Raw genomic sequence first — 26,293 nt, forward strand, 5'->3', positions numbered from 1 at the left:
TGTCTTTGGACAAAGATTACATGCATGCTGCCATGTGAAGCTTGGGACACTTCCCAAGTCATTATTCAGGAGCGTGCAGGTGCATGCTGAGGCTCTGAAACCCCCACATAACAATGCCAAGCTGACAATCATCCCTTGAAGCAGCATCAGCTCAAACAGGCTGTGCTCAGCCTTGCCTCTCGTGCTGTGCTCTGAAAACAAACCGGTGCTGCATGCAGATGTGCTCCAGAGCCAGTGAAATGGAAATGGTGAGGCTGGGATTCATCCAGTGTGTTCCAAATATGCCCAGCCACCTCTGTGATTGCTTGTTGGGGGTAGGAAAAGAACATCCTTCATCTCAGTGTCAGCAACTTGTGTCAAGAATGCAGCCATGGTTGAGAGAAACAACACCAGAAAAGAATGTTCATATTTTATCTGTTCATTCCTGGTAATGTGGTACCAGTTGAGCTGACGTGACAAATTAATCGGTGCTGTTGTACAAAGATACTAAAAGAACTATGTAAAAACTAATGCAGATATTATACATTGAACTCATTTTCTAATTGATTTTTTTGGACATTATATCTCCCTCCAAGCATTTGCGAGTTTGTAGGTGCCTTAGTATGTACAATGCTATTTACACAGGGTTTTCTCCTAGGTACTTTTTCTGGGTGTATATAAGCAGATAATTGTACATGGGTTTGTCAAAGGTGTGCTCTTGCTGTCAGTGACTGCCCAAACAGGAAAAGCAGTGCAAGGCAATGGGATTGAGTTCATGCACAGTGCTGGGCATGCAGTCCATGTGTGCACCTCTCCCTCACTCTGTGTGTCTTTAAAAGATCTCTTGGACCATCCAAGGATTGGATTTTCTCAGAAATTGCTCAAATGAGGCAGGAGAGAAAGGGAATCACCAGAATTCAGTACCTACAATTTAAAAACTTTAAAACCTCTTTACTTCAATCATTATATAAGATGAGCTGTAAACCAGCAAACCAAATTTCAGAATGAATTAAGTTGGAAAATATCTCTGAGGTCATTGAATCCAAATTGGGGCAAAAAAAGAAGTTAACTCCTGTTCTCAATTCCTATTCTCTTTTGACATTGTGCAGTCTGGTGTGCTCAAACATCAATCATTGTTATGGAAAAAAGCACTGGAACCCCATAATGGAAATTCTGAAAAGTTATGGCCATGAGGAGTTAAGAAAACTCATTTTAATATCTTGATTCCTTTATTTTTGGAGGCATAAGCCCCCATAAACTGACGCCTCTAGTATGAGGTCAGCCATGGTAAGTGCATATGGCAGTGAGGGGATTTAAAAGATAAAAACCCCAGGAAATCGCCATCAGTCAGTTTGTGCACATGGCAAGGTGACTTTTTGGGTACACAAAGGTCTCAAGAACATGGCTTTGCTTAGATCTCAATCAATTTCACTTACAGAGCATCCCAATATCAAATTCTTTAATTATCCCCTAATTAAAATATTATTGCTATCTTCAGTTTCAGATAATAGAGTGCACACTTAGTTTACACAACTTGTTTTTGTGTCTGTGTTAATCTCTTTTGCTGCTATAGGCTTTAGACCTATACTTTGAGGAGTATGGGGGAGATTCTGTTCTGGTTTTTTGTGCCCTCACACCTCACCTTCTGTGACTGCTGTAGCTGGGTCCTTACCTCTGAATTTAAAAACTAATTGGATTGACAAAATTATTTTGTCTAATATTTACCTCTGAATTAAGCTGTGTGTTTGAAAGCAGGATTTTTTGGTACAGTCTTTGATTTCCACTTTCCATAAGAAATGAAATATTTCTCTATGAGGAGAAGGATAAAATATGAGAATGAATTTAGAATGAACACCTCTGAAAAAATTAAATTGCGTTGAAATGAAAATGACAAGATTTTATATGTGGGGGAAGAAAAGACAAGATAATCCAAAGGGAAATAAGCAATCCGAAACTTTACTACTATCTAGTCAAAATTATTGCTTTTTACTTAAAATTTTTGCTTGACATGAAAATATTAGTTTACTTGTCTGCTGTCTTGGATTTTTTTTGTTCAAGATATTGCTTTTCTTCTGGCTTTAAAAGGCATCTTTACAAACAGTCCTTTAAAACCACTTGTTACCTTGTTTACACTACTCAGCAGGGAATAGGAGCTGAAGTAACAGAGCCAAATAAATGCAACTGGCCAGTACTAATTACCTGTGAGTATTAGAAGGGTGCTTCTGTCTTCCCTGAGAAACTGTAAACCAGATTCTGCTGTGCCATATAAGCTTGCTATATAAACATGCAAATCATTGATCAGGTTTTGTTTAAAGGGAAAATAAAACCTGTCAAAGTCTTCACCTTCATTTGTCATTAAAAATATAAATTCCCTGTTGTTGTCTTTTACTTCAAATTAATTAAAAGAGATAGGGAGGGGGTAGTGGTAGGTAAAGTCCAGGTTTGATCCAATCAGAAGTTTGATACAATCAGAAATATATATCCAGGTTTGACACAATCAGAAGTGCAATTTTGCACTGGTGTTGCTGGGGTTTTTCACTCATGCAATGAGCACTTGCTGATGTGGGAATGCACCAAGCCCTGCAGATGTAAATGTGAGCGTATCAATTTATGTGGATGTGTAGATTAAGCTGAAAAGGAACTGGGACGAGGCAGGAGGAGGAAGGAGAGTCAGGCTTTTGTTGTGAATCCAGCTGAAGGGTTAATTTTGCCCTTTAATTTTACCTTAAAGCGCTCTGAACCAGCAGAGGAGTGAATCCAAATGCTGCCCAGCTTTGTTCTGGTTCTCACAGAGCTGAGCCTGCTGCAAGACGAGCTGAGATTCCTCTCCCAGTGGAAGCTCAGACACCAAGCTCTGGCTCCCTGGCCTGCTGGCAGGGTCAGGGCCTGAAAAAGCCCAGGAGGGCTCCAATATCCAGCAGTCCTCTCCTGGTGTTGGTGACTGCAGTGCAGACAATTGGTTGCATCAATCAGAGCACCAGCACCTCTCAGAGCACCAAATACCATTAAATTCTAAGGGTGGTGTAGCCATGATATTTCCTCAAAAATCCTTTCCCTTCACTTGAGAGTTTGGCTTAAGAACTCTGGTGGGTCACTTCCAAATCAGAATATTCTGTGATTAGAGACAGTAAAAAGTGGAATGTCAAGTATTTTATTCTCACAAGACACTCTGGTAGAGAAGAGAAAGTCTTCTCAAACGCAGAAATTGAACTAAAACACCTGGGATATTTTTTGCATGTTAACTCAGATATAATTGTTGCTAAAATAAGCAAGTGCAAATTGTTTGCAGCAATGAAAAGAACTACCCTGTTGGGCAGGAAGTGGCATTTATTCTTGCTTGTTATTATGATGGAAAGATTTGATATTCCTGGTGACTATGAAGATTAAACCAGAGATTTATGTTAATGCAAAGGATTAAAAGAATTTTAATAACACTTATAAAGATGCAAATGTTCTCCTGCATTTTATCTTTTTGCAGATGAACGTGCCATAAGGGAAATATTGAAGGGGGAGAACACATCCTCACTCTGAATTGCAACATCTGGTTTAATACTGCTCTCACATGGTCATTAAGTATTAGTTGTTTTCACCAGTGTGTTTATGAACAGTGTGAGTTTGATTAGACTTTTTTTCCCTGACAAACTTAAGAATATCAGGAATCAGGGATCAACATCCACCTCCAAACACATGGGGCCTGTGAATGGCTTCATGCCTTGCACATTTCAACAAACTGTAAATATTTCTCAGTGTATTTCCCTTCTTGCTGCTCCATCACTTAAAGACTTATTTTCTGAACAGCAAAGAGTTTGAAGTACTGGCTGCACTTCAGAATTGCCAGCTGTGCTCCCCTCATTTCAAACACCCCCACGTGCAAACACAGGCCACACCAGCCTGGAAAATTCTGTGCTTTATTTGGGGACCCTGACATATTATACATATATGTACATACATTTCATGTGGAGAAATTATAGAAAAAAATATGATTTGAAAAAGGAGGCAATTAAGGTGAAGTTGTAAAGATCTGTTTATATTCTGGTTTGTGTTTTTTCCCTGCTCTTCGACCAATTGTTTGCTAACAGGTAAGTATATATAAACAGATGCCACCTGGATTTGTCACACAATTCAACTGATGTGACTGTGGAAATAGCCAGGCCCTTAAATTAATATAAATCTTCAAAAGGTTTGGAGTAGTTGAACATCAAGTAATCCATGTAGTAAAAGTCATAGCTTTGTTGTCGTTGAGAAGGAGAAAGCTGTGCAAAATATTGTTGTGTAATTTTAGTGGTAGTTCTTTCTTCATCGGAGTGACGATCTTTAAACTTGGGGAAAGTTAAATTTTGTGGAGCACCAATTAAGTGCAAGAAAAAGTTTGCATCTTCTTCCATACTTTCAAATTTCCCAACGAAGTCGTAGTCTATTAAACACGGGCTGCACAGCCTATTGACATGATCCCAGTGTATGTCCATCCCCACTGGCCTGTGTACATCCAGCAGGTACTGAATGAACTCTTTGAACTTGACTCCAGAGCCTGTCCTTAGAGCTTCTTTGGTGGCATTGACACGGTACCTGGCGATGATGGCTTTCCCAAAGACAGGGTGGTAGTAGTTGTTTGGATGCTCAAACTTGTCCCGAAAGGCAGACACCAGCTTTTCAAAGGGCTCACGAATAAACAGCATTTTTGTGTAGGTGCTGAGCCTGTGGTAGATGCCCTTGTGGTCAAAGCCATCCAGCCTTTTCAGGTAGTTGCCATAGTGCACGGTGTTGTGCTGGATGTCCTTGGTGGAGGAGGCCAGCCCATTCAGCACCATCAGCACACGCTTCCAGTTGGAGCAGCCAGCTTTTGGCACCTCACAGTACAGAACCCTGTATTTATCCTCTACAAATATCCTGGACACGTGGTACGGAGTGATTATTCTTCTGCTGTTACTCTTGTATTTGGAGCAAGTCTCCCTCATAATCCGCTTCCTTTCTCCTTGGATCTCATAGAGACTTCTCCACTTGCTGTTGTTTCTATCCTCATATTTAAGTGTGGGCAGGTTGAGAATGGAGCTGTTCATGGAAATCAGAATTGGGCTCTTTTTAATTATAAACCTCCTCCTGCGTTTATGGAGCTTTATGGAATTAATTTCTTCACCTTTCTGTTGATCTTTCATAGCAAACATGATGCTGCTTTGCCTTCTGTCGGTGCTTTGAAGCTTGGTGGGCACACTTTCAGATGGCTCTAATGAGTTGCTCTGCTTAACTGTTGCTGCTCTGTCTGCAGTATTTTTTCTTAATCTTCTGTCCTGGTTATTGCTGGAAACACAGTCCTGCTGAGGAAAAACAGATTGAAGATATTAGTAAATGAGAGATTGTCACTACTTACAGCTTGCACCACTTCACGTGGATCTTTGGTAACTTTTACAATTGTACAAAACTCATTGTCATGAGCCCTCAGCACTGCACTGTGGCTCCTCTCTTGTCCCCTTGTTCTGTGCTTACATGAAACTTAAAGGCAGAGATGAACCTGATCTAAATTTCCAGTAAATTTTAGTTCCTGTTTGGATTTACCTGTATTACTGTATTTTAGGTGGTGGACCCAGACCTTGACCCATACTTTTGTCTTAGATATTGTTGAAATTTTTACAGAAATGCATCTGAGTATTTTGAGAACTTGCTTAATTATTGCAGACTGCCCCTGTTGTCACCCAAATGGAAGGGTTTGTTTGTTTGGGCTGCGTGTTTCCCACCCTCACGTCAGTAATTTATCTTTGCATGAAGGCAGATTGGCACAGAGGGGAAGGGAGGGGGTTTGTAGGGTTTGCAAGGTGGAGTGAGATGTAAATGGGGGCAGAGGGAAACAGGAAGGTGTCAGTGAAAATGGAGAGGTTTGGAACACAAGAAGTGATTTTGGGGAGGGCAGCATGAAGGGAAACCCAAAGGGAGGCTGGATGAACTGAGCCTGGGGCAGAGCAATGGAAACAATGAGCAGTGAGAGGTGGGAATGAAGCTGGGGCTGGGATCAGGGCAGCAGAAACTGAGTAACTACAGCAGGTCTGTGGGTGAGGCTTGTGGGACCTGCTCTTTTTCACTGGGGAATCGCTGTTAATACTCCCTGCATACAGCCCAGGTGTGCTCCATCACTTCCTGCTTTTCCAGGTAGCTGTATTAAATCCTGTCTATGCCTCTAAGATTAAGATTAAAATTATGTTCTGGTCACTGTTTAGCTGTGTGTCATCCCCATTTTGAGGTTACCTGGATCAGAGTAGCATATAAACTACCATGGAGTGTTTCAACAGAGGACCATATGTAGTTGCAGAATGCTTATTGCTGACCCAAAATACTTAGTTAGAGGGCTTACAATTTTAAATTTAAATGCTTACAATTTTAAATTTAAATTTTTGATTTTCAGGGTTCCCCCAATAGTATTTAAAACTGGCTTAAAAATAAGATACGGTGTGAATTTTAAGGTGTACAATTGGGGATTAGAAGGGTCGTGCTCTTTCAGGGTGCTCTTTAAGATTAAATCTTAATCAATTTTACAAGTCTTTGTTGTCTGAAAAAAAGCAATGCAATAGGTGACATAGTTGTTCTGTCAGGGAGGTTTTATCTTGTCACATTCTTGTTAAAGGTCAGAGAATAAAAAAGTCTCAGAAAAGAGATTCAAGATTCATTACTAAAAACATTGGTGACAAGAAACAAAAAAAAAAGTTTTTTGTAGGTGACTTGTTTGTATTGATATATATATATACAAAAAAACTTGAACACAACAGATCAGTCTTAAACACAAGTTTTAGGACATTTGCAGAATTCAGGTTGGATGCTCTGGTCGTGGAGGTGGTGTGCAGCCTGGGAAACCAACTGATAATTTGTTATGCAAAACACTATTCAGTGTTGGGAGTGATTGTTCCTCACCTTCAGAGGTTGTTTCTGTTGTCAGAAATGTGTTTGTCTTTGTAAATACCAGATGTATTTCTAAACATTACCCTTTACAAGACTGGCTGCAATTCAATCCCATTTACTCATGACATGGCTGATATTTAAAGGTTATCAGATTCAGGCTTCCTGGAATTCTGCACCTTTAATGATGCTGATGATGGCCCTGGAGCTTTTGGGCAAACTGAATGCCTCCTGTCAGTGCAAGCTGGGTGCAGGAGGTCGGGCTGGAGCTGCAGGGGAGCTGCCAGTGAGAGCCTGAATGAGGGATGTGGGACCCCAGGGGCTCTCCAAAATGCAATTTATTGTATCCAAGGTGTTACAGCAGCCCAGGGTTGTGGGTGACAGAGCTGTGCCCACAGCTGTCAGCTCCAGCTGCAGGCAGGCCTGGAGACCCTTTGGTTTTGGTTCCATTGCATTATATAATTTTCTTTTGATCAAAATGCATTATATACTTTTCTTTTGGTCACAATGCATTATATACTTTTCTTTTGGTTACATTGCATTTTATACTTTTCTTTGCTGAGCATCTTAATACAGTAGAACAAATCTATACCTTAACTATTATCTCTAGCCTATCATAACTACTGTAATTACCATATTCATGCTACTGTTCTCCAAGCACTAAAAGTCAGTACATTACAGTTTAAGCTAGAAGTTGTTTTTCAGTTTTCTTGCAGTGGAAAATTCTGAGACCTTTTTTCTACTTGCCACATTTGCTGACTTGTTTGCCTGTGCTCTCTTTCTGCTTGGTAAAAACATCTTCTTGTTTGGGGTGGGTTTATGCTTTGCTCTAAGCCATAAAAACCCCTTCTAACTAACACACCCTTTGCCTCCTTGGTTATCCAGCGAGACTGGCTCAGCAATTCTTTTCTATATCAAAACTTCCTTCCATCTCTATTCCTTCATCAGATTCTACATTCAAAAATCTTTCCGCCAAGCATACTTGTCATACTTTCTTGTCAAACTTTCATCTTTCCCAGCAGCTCTCAATCCCTGTCACCTGCCCGAGCAGGCGGTGGCACCTGGGCACATCTGGGCACATCTGGGCAGGGCTGGGCACGGCTGCTCCTTTGCAGAGTTTGCTCTCGTCCTTGCTGGAGGCAGCCCCGCGCAGCCTGACTGCCACTAGATGGGGGAATTTCACCAGAATTTTTCTTGAGCCTGTTTTTAAGCGCCTCTCAAGGCATTCATTTGATCAGTGTGATTTCATACAGAATATTAATATATGCAAAGTTTACAGTATCTTTTAGCAATACCCAGTCTAGGGAAAAAACCTCATAAAAATGAAGTTGCATAGCTTATCAAATTCCTATTTTAAGAGGGAAATTTGCATTTTCATGGCTAAGTTTTTGATGCATCTTTCCTTTTCAGTGCTTCAGCTCCATGTGGCCTTATCTGAGCCATCTCTAGCTGTACTCCATACTCAGAATATGGGTACAATTTTCTTTATGTACTTCTGAAAACTTACTTTTTTTGGTTGCTGGAATCCCATGTTATATTTTATCCCTAAACAAAGAAAGAAAGTAAAGTAATTATTTAGGAATAAAAAACATTAGTTTCTTCTCTTCTAGACTGATACAGCCAGTGTTGTTAAAGCAATGACAAATAAATCAATGGTGAACCATAATTAATGTATATTTCTAGCAACAACAATCCTTGAAAGGCATCTTTATGTATAGATGTCATAAAATTGTGAAATGGAGGGAAAGACTCTATGACTTTCACCCTTTTACAAATGGGGAAACTGAGATGAACGAAAGTGGAACAGAAGTGATTCCTGAACCTCAGTTAAAAAGCAGAACAATAATCAGCTGAAGGTTGTGATTCCAGGTTAGAGATCTAAAACAAAACCAGAACAAAGCTCTCCTTTGTGTGTTTACCCAAACCTGTATGGCTTGGACCCTGGAACCTTTGATAGGGCAGAATTAATCCTAATCACAGCTTGCATGAGTACTCTGCTGTAAAGGAAACACACTGTGGAGTCATGTGTGAGGTAATATTTGCACACTTTGGGAGAGGCAAACAACACAGAATCATATTTTCTCTAATCTTCTGACTTCTACAGTGATATTTACCTGAAAATAGAATAATAAAGATGTGAAAATCCGAGTTGGCAGCTTTAGCTGATGTGTAGGGTTTCTCTCATGACCATAACCTTTGTTAGGTATAACTTAATAATGCAGAAATGGATAATGGAAACACTACTGAATTATGACATTTGTTTGGGGCTTTTCAACTGCCAGAGCTGTTGTCATCACTGTCAATGCTGCTTGAAGACTTCAGTTCAATAAGTCTGCATGATGAATCCACAGCCTTTTGGACAAGGACAATTACAGCTAAAGATCTTGCACAGCATTAAGTGAAAGCTCTCTCAGCCCCATCAGGTTGATTTTCATAGTGCCAGGAAAGCTCTCAGGAACTCCTTGCATGATAATTCACATTGCGACCTGCTGCAGCCAAAGAAACAAGCCCAGCCTAGATGATCAGTCATGCTTTATTTTTGAAATCAGATCTACAAACTCATAGATATTTGTAGTAGAGTCTAAATAAAATTGCTCTGATTGTTCTGTGCTCCAAGAGCTCCTCTAAGATGATGCTTTTGGCTTTTGTTTGAGCTTGAACTCACTTCTGCAATTTGTCAGCAATGAACTCGAGGTTGTGTGGGACATTGTGATTCTGTGCCTATTACAAGTAAAGAGCATATTGTTTTAATTCATCAGAAATAAGCTTTAGACACCTTACAGGAGGAACCTTCAGGCTTCTCCTAGCTGCTTCTCAAAAATGTTTAGCTGCAAATCAAAGTCAGAAGGTGTCTATTAAAGAGAAAGAGAGCTTGTCTGCAGCATTCCTGTGTGGGTTCTGGAGACCTGACGCTGATTCTGCTGTACCAAGCTTTAGGAGAAGATGCTGAGCTCTTCTCCAGCTCCTGGTGTGATCAGTACAAAACCACATTTATTCTACTGCTGTGTAATGTGCTGCAGAGCAAGGCAGGGCAGGAACCTGCTGTCCAAAAACCCAGCAAAACCTGAGCAGCAGCACTTTGAAACAACTGATACTAAAGCATGCTGATCTGTTTATCCCATGGAAATGTTGTATTTGTCAGTAAATGTAACTGCTGCTTTTTTGCTAACCCTAAGGGCCTAATTTGAAGCTGTTTGAGCTGCTTGGCCTTTGCTCTAAGGCATCATTAATACAGCTACTTGGAGTCGGTACTTATAAGATGGGGAAGATGTGTTCCCTTTCCAAAAGTATTTTGAGCTTTTTAACAGTTGAAAGCTTAAATAGGTGAGGAAAGTCTTTTGGTCACTTATCAAAAAATTGGGGAAGTGCTTCAGATGGAATCAGTTACAAATACTGAGCATTTGTTGGGTCCAAATTGTAATGTAACTTAGGGTTAGTTTCCTTCAGTTGTGATTGTTTGTTCTGACTTAAAGCAAGCTCTGGTACCTTGCAGCAAACCCACTCACTTTGTGTAATTACCTCTTAAATTTGGTGCCATGACTGATAATTATTAATAAAACCCCACAAAATGCAAAGAGCAGGTATGAGACCTAACTATTTTGTGGTTAATTATGATTTTTTCATAGTGGTGTTTAATAAAGATAACTTATTTGAGAGATTAATAATTTGTACTGATATGCTTTGCTTTGAAAAATTAAAAATAAATGCTAGGAGGAGATGAGTAACCATTTAAAAATGGTTATTCATTTACTGGCTTTAAGATGTAATCAGAACAATAATTCCTGCTTAATATAAATGTTTGGTGAAGCACTTGCCAATCTCTTTGATGTTTTCTGAATTTGTGACATCTAAATTTGGCTCCTTTCAGTTGTCTTTCTCATGATACAGTCTGTCACTTCAGATTTAAATCTACATGATCAAAACCTTTTAAGCGCAGTGAAGTCAGGGAAGTCATATTGCACAAATCTATCACACTAATCAAAATCTAAATTTATTGTTATGCTACACCTTTACAATCCATATTTTTACCAGGTCTTTGACATTATTGCCAAAAGGGTAATATTTTTGGCCATAAATAAAGCCCTGGTGTCTGGCGCAGGCAGCTGAAGGCAGTGATCAATAACTCTTAGATGTGATGAGGCCAACACCTCACAGTGCCCAACACAGAGGGAAAGCAGGGACAGACTCATTCTCTAATTACAGATTGTTTGTGTTGGTTTTCATGGTGTTCCTTTCTCTCCCACTTGTGGGACCATGATTTTCCAGGCTTGAGCCTGGCTCGTGCTTTATCCACACAGTGAAATCCACTGTGAGCTATTCTTTATTTTCTTTTCCAAAGGCTACTAGCAACACGATAAAATGGCTTTCATCTTCCTTGTGTAATACTGTATAGTTTTACCATTCTGCCTTCTCCTCTGTCTCTGCTTCAAGACCTAATTTTGGTTTGCCTCTGGTGTTTTGCTCTGGTTTGAGACTCAACTACAGCTGAAGTATTTTTTTAATAAAAATGATAACTTCAAGTCTGCATCTGCAACTCATCCTTTACAGGGCTTCTGTGCACAGAGTGCTCTTGTTTGCTTCACCCAAACAGATTTGTGACATTTACTCTGGATGGATGTTATGGCATTTCAGCAACATCTGTGTCAAGTGTCCCATCCACATATGCCCCTGTCTTAGGTCTTTTCTCAGACAGCAATGTGTACTTAATTGCAGAATGATTAATAGAGTAGTACTCAGAATTCTGATAAACATGAAAACAATTTAGCCGGAAGAAGATTTTCCCAAAAATATTGGTCAGAAAATCAAGACAATTTTTTTCCTTTCTTTTTTCTTTTTTAAAATTTAAACTTAACTCACCTTCTACAGTATGAAAGACCTCCCCATATCTGATTCTAACTTACTCTGGTGTCCAGTTATTTGCCTCTTTGAATTAAATTACTCAGTAAAGAAATTTAGTTAAAGATTGCTACCATAATAAATTATTTGGTTTTACATCTATATAAAATATAGATGTACTATACACATCTGGAATGTTGTTGAAATATATAAACCTCTAAAATAAAAGCATGTTCTGCAAAAATTAATGCCTAATTAGAGCAGACTTTATATGTGTGCCTGTTTTAACTATGTGCTATAAATCCTTTTCCTAACATAAACTTACAATTTCATTTGGAAAAATGCCTTCAAAAGCTCCATCTAAGCTACACACAACATCTCATTTTAATACAGATGGAATTAATGAGGCCAAGTAAAGAAGGCTTAGCAAAGCAGCAGCAGATCTTGAATTGTACACCAGGAAAGAAGCCAACCTGTGCAGAGAATAGAATCTAAATAATCTGATATCTAAATATAAATATAAATATAAACAATAGAAATATCTAAATAATCTGATCCCATGAGTGTCACAGCCCACACATGGCAAACTCTGCCGGTGGGTGTGGGGGTGAATGATGATGTCCAGCCCTTGGCAGACAGGTTTGGTGCTGATTTCCTCTGCACTGGTGGAAATAATGGAAATATTTCTGGGGCAGTCTCCAAATCAGGCCTTTGCAGCTCTAAGTAGTTAATCTTGGCTTTGAGTAAAGAGCTTCTTTTTTCCCCCCTATTTTTGGAAGATATCAGAAGTTCTCCAAGCTGCTGAGGTTTGGGGTTTTTTAGTCTCTTTGAGCTTTCTTTCATGTGTGAGCTCCTTTGTAACTCAGGTAACACATTTGTCCTGAATTCTGAGCTTTTTGTTTAAATCCTACCATTGTCAAGCATACAAGTTCTAATAGTTCAACTATTGTTTGAGGAATTTTGAACTCTGACTGATGGCTTATTCTTAAGGAGTTGTTGTGGTGAAGTAGAACACTTCCCAAAAAGAGAGCCTCATTTCCCCCTCTCCTGTGCTGGTTTTGTGCTAACACACCATTACTTCCCATTGTTCTTCTGCTTTTCTGTCCAAGCCAGCTTCAGAGGTGGAGCCATTGGATCTAGGTGAAAATGTGGCATTTCTAGGTGAAACTGTGGTGGTATTTCTAGGTGAAAATGTGGCATTTCTAGGTGAAACTGTGGCGTCATTTCTAGGTGAAAATGTGGTGGCATTTCTAGGTGAAACTGTGGTGGTATTTCTAGGTGAAACTGGCATTTCTAGGTGAAACTGTGGTGGTATTTCTAGGTGAAACTGTGGTGGCATTTCTAGGTGAAAATGTGGTGGTATTTCTAGGTGAAACTGGTGGTATTTCTAGGTGAAACTGTGGCGTCATTTCTAGGTGAAACTGTGGTGGCATTTCTAGGTGAAAATGTGGTGGTATTTCTGGGTGAAACTGTGGTGGTATTTCTAGGTGAAACTGTGGCGTCATTTCTAGGTGAAACTGTGGCGTCATTTCTAGGTGAAAATGTGGTGGCATTTCTAGGTGAAACTGGTGATATTTCTAGGTGAAACTGTGGTGGTATTTCTGGGTGAAAATGTGGCATTTCTAGGTGAAACTGTGGCGTCATTTCTAGGTGAAAATGTGGTGGTATTTCTAGATGAAACTGTGGTGGCATTTCTAGGTGAAACTGCTGATATTTCTAGGTGAAAATGTGGCATTTCTAGGTGAAACTGTGGTGGCATTTCTAGGTGAAACTGTGGCGTCATTTCTAGGTGAAAATGTGGCATTTCTAGGTGAAAATGTGGCGTCATTTCTAGGAGAAAATGTGGTGGCATTCCTAGGTGAAAATGTGGTGGTATTTCTGGGTGAAACTGTGGTGGTATTTCTAGGTGAAAATGTGGCATTTCTAGGTGAAACTGTGGCGTCATTTCTAGGTGAAAATGTGGTGGCATTTCTAGGTGAAACTGTGGTGGTATTTCTAGGTGAAACTGTGGTGGCATTTCTAGGTGAAACTGGTGGTATTTCTGGGTGAAACTGTGGCATTTCTAGGTGAAACTGTGGTGGCATTCCTAGGTGAAACTGTGGTGGTATTTCTGGGTGAAACTGTGGTGGTATTTCTAGTTGAAACTGGTGGTATTTCTGGGTGAAACTGTGGTGATATTTCTAGGTGAAAATGTGGCATTTCTAGGTGAAACTGTGGTGGTATTTCTGGGTGAAAATGTGGCATTTCTAGGTGAAACTGTGGCGTCATTTCTAGGTGAAAAGTGGTATTTCTAGGTGAAACTGTGGTGGTATTTCTAGGTGAAAATGTGGCATTTCTAGGTGAAACTGTGGCATCATTTCTAGGTGAAAATGTGGTGGCATTTCTAGGTGAAAATGTGGTGGTATTTCTAGGTGAAACTGTGGTGGCATTTCTAGGTGAAACTGGTGGTATTTCTGGGTGAAACTGTGGCATTTCTAGGTGAAACTGTGGTGGCATTCCTAGCTGAAACTGTGGTGGTATTTCTGGGTGAAACTGTGGTGGTATTTCTAGGTGAAACTGCTGATATTTCTAGGTGAAAATGTGGCATTTCTAGGTGAAACTGTGGTGGTATTTCTGGGTGAAACTGTGGCATTTCTAGGTGAAACTGTGGCATCATTTCTGGGTGAAAAGTGGTATTTCTAGGTGAAACTGTGGTGGTATTTCTAGGTGAAAATGTGGCATTTCTAGGTGAAACTGTGGCGTCATTTCTAGGTGAAAATGTGGTGGCATTTCTAGGTGAAACTGTGGTGGTATTTCTGGGTGAAAATGTGGCATTTCTAGGTGAAACTGTGGTGGTATTTCTGGGTGAAAAGTGGTATTTCTAGGTGAAACTGTGGTGGTATTTCTAGGTGAAAATGTGGCATTTCTAGGTGAAACTGTGGCGCCATTTCTAGGTGAAAATGTGGTGGTATTTCTAGGTGAAACTGTGGTGGTATTTCTAGGTGAAACTGTGGTGGTATTTCTGGGTGAAAATGTGGCATTTCTAGGTGAAACTGTGGCGTCATTTCTAGGTGAAACTGTGGTGGTATTTCTAGGTGAAACTGTGGCGTCATTTCTAGGTGAAACTGTGGTGGTATTTCTAGGTGAAACTGTGGTGGCATTTCTGGGTGAAACTGGTGATATTTCTAGGTGAAAATGTGGCATTTCTAGGTGAAAATGTGGTGGTATTTCTGGGTGAAACTGTGGCATTTCTAGGTGAAACTGTGGCGTCATTTCTAGGTGAAAAGTGGTATTTCTAGGTGAAACTGTGGTGGTATTTCTAGGTGAAAATGTGGCATTTCTAGGTGAAACTGTGGCATCATTTCTAGGTGAAAATGTGGTGGCATTTCTAGGTGAAAATGTGGTGGTATTTCTAGGTGAAACTGTGGTGGCATTTCTAGGTGAAACTGGTGGTATTTCTGGGTGAAACTGTGGCATTTCTAGGTGAAACTGTGGTGGCATTCCTAGCTGAAACTGTGGTGGTATTTCTGGGTGAAACTGTGGTGGTATTTCTAGGTGAAACTGCTGATATTTCTAGGTGAAAATGTGGCATTTCTAGGTGAAACTGTGGTGGTATTTCTGGGTGAAACTGTGGCATTTCTAGGTGAAACTGTGGCATCATTTCTGGGTGAAAAGTGGTATTTCTAGGTGAAACTGTGGTGGTATTTCTAGGTGAAAATGTGGCATTTCTAGGTGAAACTGTGGCGTCATTTCTAGGTGAAAATGTGGTGGCATTTCTAGGTGAAACTGTGGTGGTATTTCTGGGTGAAAATGTGGCATTTCTAGGTGAAACTGTGGTGGTATTTCTGGGTGAAAAGTGGTATTTCTAGGTGAAACTGTGGTGGTATTTCTAGGTGAAAATGTGGCATTTCTAGGTGAAACTGTGGCGCCATTTCTAGGTGAAAATGTGGTGGTATTTCTAGGTGAAACTGTGGTGGTATTTCTAGGTGAAACTGTGGTGGTATTTCTGGGTGAAAATGTGGCATTTCTAGGTGAAACTGTGGCGTCATTTCTAGGTGAAACTGTGGTGGTATTTCTAGGTGAAACTGTGGCGTCATTTCTAGGTGAAACTGTGGTGGTATTTCTAGGTGAAACTGTGGTGGCATTTCTGGGTGAAACTGGTGATATTTCTAGGTGAAAATGTGGCATTTCTAGGTGAAAATGTGGTGGTATTTCTGGGTGAAACTGTGGCATTTCTAGGTGAAACTCTGGCATCATTTCTAGGTTGAAAAGTGGTATTTCTAGGTGAAACTGTGGTGGTATTTCTAGGTGAAAATGTGGCATTTCTAGGTGAAACTGTGGCATCATTTCTAGGTGAAACTGTGGTGGCATTTCTAGGTGAAAATGTGGTGGTATTTCTAGGTGAAACTGGCATTTCTAGGTGAAACTGTGGTGGTATTTCTAGGTGAAAATGTGGCATTTCTAGGTGAAACTGTGGTGTCATTTCTAGGTGAAAATGTGGTGGCATTTCTAGGTGAAAATGTGGTGGTATTTCTGGGTGAAACTGTGGTGGTATTTCTAGGTGAAACTGCGGTGGTATTTCTAGGTGAAACTGTGGTGGTATTTCTAGGTGAAACAGTGGCATTTCTAGGTGAAACTGTGGTGGCATTTCTAGGTGAAACTGTGGTGGTATTTCTAGGTGAAACTGTGGTGGTATTTCTAGGTGAAACAGTGGCATTTCTAGGTGAATCTGTGGTGTCATTTCCAAAGCAGGGGATCTGGGGTTCCTGCATCCCACAGGCAGCATGCAATGCGCCCCTGTGCTGCTGCATTTGTGTCAGGGGGTGCTCAGGATGGTAGCAGCTTGTGTGCACTTCACTTGATTAAAACACCATTACTCTGGCTTTTTGGAACTGAAATGATTTTCCATCTTAATGAAGCAAGGGAGTCTCTGGACAGAAGTACTGTATGCAGGGAAAGCAGTGCAATTCTGAAGGGCATAGCCTGGAAATAATTAAAAACATTCAGTTCATCCATCAGTTTGAACAAGAAAAAATTACAAATCGGGGAAGCCAAAGCAGAGATCAGTACACACATTAAGTGACTTTTAATATTTGCCTCTTGAGGACTTTCATCCTGCCAAAGAAGTTGGTGTTCCCAGTTGATTTATGCGCCAGTAGCTGATCCCTGTGCTGGAAGAGCAAACCTGTACAGAGCTTTTCTGAAGCACAGCCCTGCCATGGTGTCACTGCTTCCCTCCTGGTCCCCCATTAACTCCCTCATATCCAAGGTGCTGTGTCCCCCTTGGCAGCTTAACTTAGGCCACCCTTCCCACATGGCTGGCCTTCCTTTCCCAGGAGGGGAATCTCAGGTGTGCAGCTGGGTACCCACTTCTTGGAGATACAGCTCCCACCTGAGGATGGTGTTCATCTGACAGAAACACTGACACAGTGTTTCTCTGACAAAATACCCAGATTATCTTCCTGATGTTGTTTCTCCCTGTCTTGTTTGACACTGATCAAATTCCAGGCACCCACAAAGTCACTCACTTATGGAGAGGAGAGGGGAAAAAATAACTGAAAGGTTCATGAGTTGATATTAGGAGGGGAGAAAACACTCCAAGGGCAAAACAGGCTAAATTTAGAGATGCAAAGTGAATTTTATCACCAACAAAGTCAGAGGAGGATTATGAGAATTAAAATAAGCCCTTAAAAACACCTTTTCTCCCCCCAACTCCTCCCTACTTCTCACCAACAGCTCAGGGAGAAGGCAGGGGGTTTGGTCAGTTCATCACCCCAGATTTCCACTGCTCAGGGAGAGGAGTCCTTCCCCTGTGGGACCATGGGGTCCCACCCATGGGAGACATTTCTCTGTGAACTTCTCCAGCTTGGATCCATCTCCTGAGCAGCAGCCAAACTCAACCTGAGTCCCTCCCGGGGCACAGAGCCCTCCCAAACCTGCTGGGATGGCTCTGTCTGTCTGTCTGTCTGTCTGTGCAGGGCTGCAGTGTCCAAGGACAGGCTGCTCCAGCCTGGGGACAGGGCCCCTCTGTCCCCTGGGTCTGCCACAGGGTCACAGCCTCACCCAGGGATGCCCTGCTCTGCTGTGGGCACCTCCCCAGGGCTGGGTTGCATTCTGCATCCCCCTGGATCCCCATTCCCTGTGGATGGATCCCTGCATCCCCCTGGATCCCCATTCCCTGTGGGTGGATCTCTGCATCCCCCTGGATCCCCATTCCCTGTGGGTGGATCAATCTCTGCATCCCCCTGGATCCCCATTCCCTGTGGGTGGATCCCTGGATCCCCATTCCCTGTGGGTGGATCTCTGCATCCCCCTGGATCCCCATTCCCTGTGGTGGATCTCTGCATCCCCCATGGATCCCCATTCCCTGTGGATAGATCTCTGCATCCCCATGGATCCCCAGGGCTGCAGGGCACAGTTGCCTCACCATGATCATCACCAGGGTCTGCAAAGGAATCCCAGCTCTGGCCCCTGGAGCACCTCCTGTCCCTCCTTCCCCACTGCCCTTGGTGTCTCCAGGTTGTTTCCCTCACATGTTCTCACCTCCTCCTCTTCTCTATCTGGAATTACCAGTGCCTCCCTTTGTTCTGATTTTCTTTTTAACCATGTTTTCCCAGAGGCATTCCTGTCATCTCTCACTGGCCCTGGCCAGCAGCAGGGCCACGTTCAGAGCCCTCAGGGACTGGCTCTGCTGGACACGGTGGGAGCTTCCAGCAGCTTCTCCCTGCACCTCCTCTGTGCCCCCCCTGCCACCAGGAGCCAGGCCGTGCAAAACCAGCACAGCCCCTCAGAAAGGCTCTGTACCTCCTGCCTGCTTGCTGTGCATATTTTTGTGTTTTGTACTAATCAGAAATACCATCTCTTGAAGCTGCTGTTTATTTTTTTATTATTCTAAACACAGCCTCATGAGAAATAATTGTTTTGATAGGGGTTGCCTCTCAAATTTTTTATTTGTCAAAGTGAAAGCAGGGGAGAAGCAGAAACAGAAACAGTAGCATTTTAAAGGAATAAATTCCTTTTGAATCAAAACTCAAATAAAGTGTTATTGTGTCATTCTTGTACGTCCCACTGCCTACACAGCTGACATTGGTAGCTGAGTATTGTCTGAATCTGTGGTGTTACCTTTGTCCAGAAAATAATGCATTTGCACCCAGAGTTTGTAATGGGGCTGTGAACTGTCCTCTGCTCTGTTGGTGAAACTGGAAGCTAACTGAGGAAAAGATTATTTTATTAACTGTGATTGGAAACCCTGGTACTTCTTTGACTTGCAACATACTAAAAGAACAGGCATATAAACTCTATGAGAACACACACACATATAATATTGTGCTTTTCCAGAATGGTCTTATATTCCAATATAAACTAAATCCATCCTCTTGACTAAATAATGATGAAACTTAGGCTTGCTCTGTTTCTATGATAACCAATAAAGAAAAGGGCATGGCACATTTATATTGGAGGCTTAATTGAAAGAATAGGAGGAGCTGTTTGTGAGTTCATTATGAGGAAGGTACAGCCACTTGTTTACTTTGTCTCCTTTGCTATCTAGCCATACTAATTGGAACTTGCCATTTTCTGACTTAATTTATATTCGATAAGAATTCTATAAAGAAAACAGAAAAGTCGGTCTGTGTTATTGCATTCCCCATTCCTTCTTTGGACCTATCCCTGGGAATACTGTTAATTAACATCATTAGCTTTCAGGCACTGTCAGCAGTTACTTCCAATTTCTACTTAATACCTTTCAGTTATTCTACATTCTCATATTTAATATTTGCATATTGCCTTCGTAGCATGACTTTGGCAAGGACATTACACTTTCCCAGATTTATTAAAAAGTAAAAGCTAAAGTTTAAAATCTAGCACTGCATTTATATTTAGTAGCCTGTAGAACTATTCAGGTAACCAGAGGAATTTCAATGAATTTCAAGCAAGCACTTCATGTAATTTGACTTTATGTAGCTCCTTAGAAGAGCTCATCCAGAACCCAGAAATGTTTCCAGACATTGTGCAAGTCAGACATGAAAGCTTCACTGGTCTTTCTATTGGAGGGGAGACAAAATAATACAGGTAGAATTTTGGACTCCTTTCATGTCACTCTGCAGAGATGTTTCTTTGGGAAAGAAAGCACAAATGGAAAGAGAGAAGGCTGCAGGCAAAATTGAAAATGTACATCTACACAGGCATGCCTCTGAGTGCTGAAGCTCAGTGCTTTGATAGATTGACTGGAGATCAAAAAGCACAGATGTGTATCCAAATGGTGCATATTATTATGTTACCATCAATTAACTGGAACTGATAGAGGTTCCCTTTCTCCTGTCCTCATAGTTGGTATTGACAAGACTTCTTACTATAAGAGATCAATATGGAACATTAAAAAAAAAAGGTTAACACCTGCAACAGCTACAAAACTTGGTGCAGACAGGGTGATAATTGGACAGACTTGGATTCATGCCCTGTGAGAAAGAACCACTTCTTGGGAAGCTCCATGTAAGGGGTTGAGCTCCTTGTCAGACTCTTTACTCCTGAGCACTGGAAGGGCAGTGGGGCTTTGCTGTTTGCCATTTCTCACTGGCTCTACCCTTTGTGGAGGAGCTCACTTGCACTCCTTCAGCCAGGTTTTCATAAATGATGGGTAGAACAACATGGGTGCATGAGAATAATGTCCTGAAGTTACTTTCCTATCAGTGGGACTGAGGGAGAAATGGTTCTGCTCAAAAAATGAGTGCTGACTACTTCCAAGATTCAGGTGGCATTAGATGGTATCTAGGACTTGACCTGAGGTGCAACCAGGTAGGAATCAAAGTTCTAGCATTGAGTTTTAGTAAGCTCAATACTTTTTAAAGCATTGAGCCATTTATAGATTTTGTGAACCTTTTGGAATTGCCAATTTCTCCATAAGGGGCAGTTTGATGTTCATGTTTTCTCCTTGGCCATGCAAGGTTCAATGAAAATTGATAGTGAAACACCTGGAAAGTCTAAAATGGACATGCCTTGCTGAGGACACAATGCTTCATGTGGTGTGTGCCTGAGAGGTTCAGGTGTTTCCAGGACATAAGATTGATTTAAACAAAGCTTTATGTCACATGAACATTGAAAAACAATTTAGTAGCAGTGGAATTTGGAGGATGTTTGCTCTGTTAAACTTCAGGCCACAGCTCTTACCATTACGAAGTGGATATCCCAGACTCTGATGCATTTGCAGCTTGGTTCTGGCATTGGAGGGAGGCCTTTGGTGCCTCTCTCTCTCCCTGTGCACTTCCCAGCACTGCTCTGGTTTCCATTCTCCTCCACTTGGCTGCCCATACTCAGAGTCAGGGAGCACAGGGAGCTGCTGCAGGGACAGCTTTCACCTACCCACATGGCCATCTCCTCACTCTGCTGCTCCTGCCAGGGCACTGCACCTCATCCCCTCCTCTGCACTGTCACAGCTGGGATCTGGCAGAGAAGTAAAGGAGCTGCTGCAGCTGTGGTGTGGCAGGGCACCTCAGGAACGTGGGGAGAGCAAACAAGCCTTCTGTGGGGACTGGTGACTGTTCTGTCCACCTGCACCCCTGGGTGAGCCACACTGCTCTTCCAGAGGGGCCACAGCTGCTCTGGCAGGGAGAACAGACAGGTGCTCCCCACTTGGGCACTCTTCCCTGCTTCCTTCCCAGAAAGCCTGGCATGCAGGTGTTATCATCTTACTGCAGGGTTCCATACTGTTGTCTCCTTATCACAAAAGTCCCATACCTTCTTGGTGTTTCTCATGGGCAACTCCTCAGAGCACTGACTCTTTCTCCTTCACAAAGCAGCCAACTGACTCCAGCCACCCACCTCTTTTATAGCACTCTACTTCTCATTGCTTACAGCTGTGGCCTGTTAAAGTCAGGCCTGCTCCTAATCTTTGATAATTAACCCAGCTGCAACTCCTTAGGGGTAAGATTACTTTCTACACTAGCTTTATTTTCTTGTATTTTCTTATATCCCCCTACATGTTGGAGGCAGAAGGCTTTGTTGTAGTTGCCTCTCTCTGTCAGTCTGAACCACCAGTGGTGCCTGAAGTGAGATCCCTTCTTCCACTGCCATTTTATGGGCACTTTTGTGTTTTTCATTCACACATAATAGCACTTGCTGATTTTTCTAGTACCCCAGTGTAGAATGCTGCATCAGCCCAAGGAGGGGCTGTATGAATTGAGAGGTGGATTGTTTGCATATATCCTGACAGCCCAAATTTGGGATACAGTTGCTATGACAATTGAATCATCTGATTTTTAAAGTCAGTGCATACAAACAGTGAGTAGCCAATTGATTGCTGAATATGGTTAGCTGGGAACGGAACTTTTATTTAGCTGATGAAAGTGTGTGAATGTGTCTGATTTTGCTGATCCCTTTTCTATGACAATTGCTCAGAGCATTTCAATATAACCAGGGCTCACTAAGTACCCTGCATACATTTGTACATGATCCATTCTCTCTGTTATGCGTTGGCTGAAGGATCTCTGACACAATCTGCCCCTCTGTTTCAGTCTGCAGAGGCAGCACTCTGCCTGGTAGAGCTCTGTGAAGCCTGGCTGGATGTGTGTGAGTTACACACTGCAATTCAAGCTGATCCCTTGTTTGACTGCGTCTGCCTGGTGCTGTTTAAACCCTGGGACTGCAGAAGGGTGACTCACTACAGGCCTTGGCTGACCTGCCTGTTTGTTCCACCTGAGATGCCCTTTTCCTTCAGACGTGCTGCTTTCTGTGGGGTGGTGTTCACAGGGACGAGGGAAGAGATGAGAATCTTGACTCCATGTTTCAGAAGGCTGATTTGTTATTTTATGATATATATTATACTAAAAGAAAATTATATACTAAAATTGTGTGAAAAGAATAGAAGAAAGGATTTCATCAGAAGGCTAGCAAGGAAAGGAAAGGAATGGAATGATAATGAAATCTTGTGACTGACCAGAGAGTCTGAGATAGCTGGACTGTGATTGGCCATTAATTAAAAACAACCACATGAGACCAATCGCAGATGCACCTGTTGCATTCCACAGCAGCAGATAACCATTGTTTGCATTTTGTTTCTGAGGCCTCTCAGCTTCTCAGGAGAAAAATCCCTAACAAAAGGATATTTCATAAAATGTGTCTGTGACACTTTCTGTCTCATGTTTCTGTTGCTTACAGGCTGCACTCTATGCGTAAACATTTGACAATCCCATTTGGTGATCTTTTCATGGCCTTAGAGTAGATTCATTGGGCAAAAAAGGAAAAAAAAAAGTTTTTACTCAAATTACTGAGTTCCCTAAGTTTTATTACTCATTATTCAGAAATAAAATATTTAAAACCTTTGCACTGTACTGTCTGAAGACTTGCTACTCTGAGAATTGGAATTGGAAGCATGGGGTTTAAAATTCCCTTTGTTGCAGTATTAGAACAGCTTCTGCTTAAGCAATAGTTATCTTTAATTGTATATTATTGTCTTTTCAAATATGAAAATTTGGCCTTTACTTCAGTGGGTACTGGATCAGCTCCTCCATGAGCAAGCAGCAACACAAATGGATTTTTACAAGTGGTGGTAATCTGCTCTCCTAATCTCTTTACTCAATCCTCCTTTTCTCACTGTACTTTTCCCTGAAAGGATTGGAAAATTAGTGCTGCTCCTCTGAAACCAATTGAAAACCACTAGGCGCTTGCAAAAAGCAAGTTTCTTCCTGTTAAATTTCATTTAAGAAAAAAAAAAGGATAAAATTGTCAGTGACTTTTTTACTTCTGCAAGAATTATAATATGAGAAAATAAGTATGTGTTAAAAAATACAGAGTAAAATTTTGGTCTAATTTTTAACTTCTTTGTGTCTCTGCCTCAAGAAAAACTAAAACCATCAGGAGCAGGCATGGAAAGGAACACCACTACTTCACTACTCTCACTTTTTTCCAGTCTTCTGTCTTTGCCTAAAAAGGGGCAGCATTTACAAAACTGTCATAAATCTCTGTAGAAAAAGATTTTATTATCCAAGAAGTGAAGATGTCAAAAACATAACGCCAAAAAATAAAAATGTTTTGCATCATTCTTTAGAATGAATTTAAATTTCTGTCTGCTCCTCATGCAAATCCAGCTTTGGTGCTTTTTACTCCTTTTAGATTTTCTTTTTCATCTGAAGGCAACAAGGGCCTTCTGGCAGGAATTGGGTTTATGCTTTTCATGCAATCTCAGATTCTCTTTTCAAAGAAGCTCTAAACTTTCTTTGTGGAGCTCAAATGAACTAAAACTTGCAGAGGCACATCACATGCAATTTCTGATAGTTTTTCTATACTTTTTGCTATTCAGAACATAAAGATTCCACTTTGAGAAAATGCATAGTAGCAAGGCCTTAAATTCCTCCCAGTAACTTCTTGTGTATTTGGTTTGCTTGCACAAAAATGAAATTCTTCAGGGCATATTCCTCAGAGAATCTCTCAAGCCAATTTTACCCAGAGGAACTTGAGAAATGTGCATTTTCACTTGTATGCTTTGTATGAGGAGCAGGGCTGGTAATCTTATAAGAAAAATATGTTACATTAATAAAATTAAATAATTGAAATTACAGTAAGCTTGATCTGGTCTCAATCTAGTACCTCATAGAGCTATGGATTCAATTTTTTCTTGTAAACAAATGAAATTCCAGCCCCTTACTTGTCATGATTTTCCCTTTTTTTCCCCATTAAGGAAGGTGGAAATTGCCAATCTGTTGACAGCAAGTGCTGGAAGAAGCAATGTGAGTGATTTCCTTGGTGACTGTCAGACACTTCAGGCCAAGCTTTCAAACTACCTTTGTAATAAAAGGAATACACTGTGGGGGAGATGGGCAGTGTGGTCTTTAGCAGACTTGGTTCTTGCTGGTGTGCTGAACCCAGCTGCCAGCCTAGTGCTGCTGGATTAGTTGGTGAAGCTTGCTGAAAGACTGAATGATGCATTGCGTGCTTTATTTTTACAGAGAAGCTATAATATCCAAAAGTTTGGATACAGAACCTCTGGCATAAAGTCTGAACGTAGTTTTGCAACACTGCGTCCTCAAGAGATCTTTTCTGTAGTGCCTTATTTTGTATTTCATAATGGTGTGTTTTAATAAAAAAACCTTTTGTCAAACCACAAGTCAGCAGATATTGTCTTGAAGTGAATTAATGGAAGAAAAATTCTGAAGTAATCTGCTGTTAGTAAATGGCTCTGTGTGGGTCAGGCAATTTCAGAGGTTGCTACTGTGCTCATTTTGGCTGGGATAGAATCAATTTCTCCAAGGTAGCTATTATGGGGCTGTATTTTGCATTTGTGCTGGGATCAGTGTTGAAATTCAGGTTAGATTTTGTTACTGCTGGGCAGGGCTTACACAAAGTCAAGTCCTTTGCTGTTCCTTGCACTCAAATGGAGTAGGCTGGAGTAGGCTCCTTACTTGTCTTGGAGTTTCTCCCAAATTCTGCCTGTGTTTATATGTTAATGTTGATGGAGATGCAATTGACAAAAACATTTTCCCAATGGTGCTCTTATGGTGCATAGATTTGACAGCATAGATTTTCAAATATCATTTGCCAATTGTTTGCTCCAGAATTTGGGAGGGGACACAGCTGACCCCAAGTGATCCACAGTGTGTGCCATTCCACTGTGTAAAGCTTGGGAACAGGAGGAAGAGGAGGATGATGGACTGATGGTGGCTGGGCAGCCACTGACACCTGAGGGGGCCCTGCTGAACTTTTGGGAAGCAGAGGATGAAATCCTCACTTTGCTTTGCTTTGCTGTGTGTGTGTGCCTTGCCTGGCTTTGCCTGTGTCTCGTGTTAAGGCAATTTAAGAGGCAGACACTCTGCAATGAGCTGCCTTCCCTGATAGCTTTAACTGATCCCTTTCCACCAGTAAGGAGAAATGAAATACAAATATCTGTAAGTGAAAAAAATAACAGTTTACTAACAGGACAAACAGCATCCAGCAAAACTAACAGTGATTGTTCACTAGACAGAGAATTGCCAGGGCTCAGGGACTCCAGGGGACACAGAGGGGTGGGGAATCCCCTGAGGGTGGCTCTGAGGGCAGCGGGCCATGGCTCAGCCCTGCCCCGAGCCCTGGGGCCTGGCTCCTGCAGCGATGGGACTGGGGCAGGGCTGGAGCCCAGCCAGGGGTGAGGATTGACCTGTGAGGGGAAATCTGGCGGGGACTGCGTGGGGACGGCAGGGGATGGGAGGGCACAGCAGGGGATGGCAAGGAGGACAGAGGATGGATAGCAGGGCATGGCAGGAGGTGGTAGAGGATGGCAGGGGATGGATGGCAGGGGATGGCAGAGACAGCAGGGGATGGCAGAGGATGGCAGGGACAGCAGGGGATGGGAGGGCACAGCAGAGGATGGCAGGGACAGTAGGGGATGGCAGGGGACGGCAGGGGATGGCAGAAGATGGCAGGGAACAGCAGGGGATGTCAGGGGACAGCAGGGGACGGCAGGAGATGGCACGGGACAGCAGGGACAGTAGGGGATGGATGGCAGGGGATGGCAGGCACAGCAGGGGATGGGAGGGCACAGCAGGAGATGGCAGGAGATGGCAGGGACAGCAGGGGATGGCAGGGCACAGCTGGGGATGGCAGGGCATGGATGGCAGGGACGGCAGAGGATGGCAGGGGATGGCAAAGATAGCAG

The 26,293-nt window shown here is 42.0% G+C and overlaps 1 protein-coding gene across 2 annotated transcripts in view; it reads right to left on the bottom strand.

The window, feature by feature from the left end:
• Positions 1-3,116: 3,116 nt before the first annotated feature.
• Positions 3,117-26,293, bottom strand: part of CHST8 (carbohydrate sulfotransferase 8) — a 206,407-nt gene continuing 183,230 nt past the window's right edge. Inside the window, exons 3-4 of one of the 2 annotated variants that reach the window (XM_063167644.1) lie at positions 8,366-8,403; positions 3,117-5,288 (exon numbers count right to left, since the gene is read on the bottom strand). In XM_063167644.1, coding sequence (XP_063023714.1) covers positions 4,140-5,288; positions 8,366-8,403 — 1,187 coding nt within the window. In that variant the 3' untranslated portion in view covers positions 3,117-4,139. Of the gene's footprint in view, positions 5,292-8,365; positions 8,404-26,293 lie in introns of both variants that reach the window. The other variant, XM_063167643.1, reaches the window with a different exon arrangement.

Source organism: Melospiza melodia, chromosome 13 (assembly GCF_035770615.1).
Source record: "Melospiza melodia melodia isolate bMelMel2 chromosome 13, bMelMel2.pri, whole genome shotgun sequence".
In the NCBI taxonomy this organism is placed as follows: Eukaryota; Metazoa; Chordata; class Aves; order Passeriformes; family Passerellidae; genus Melospiza; species Melospiza melodia.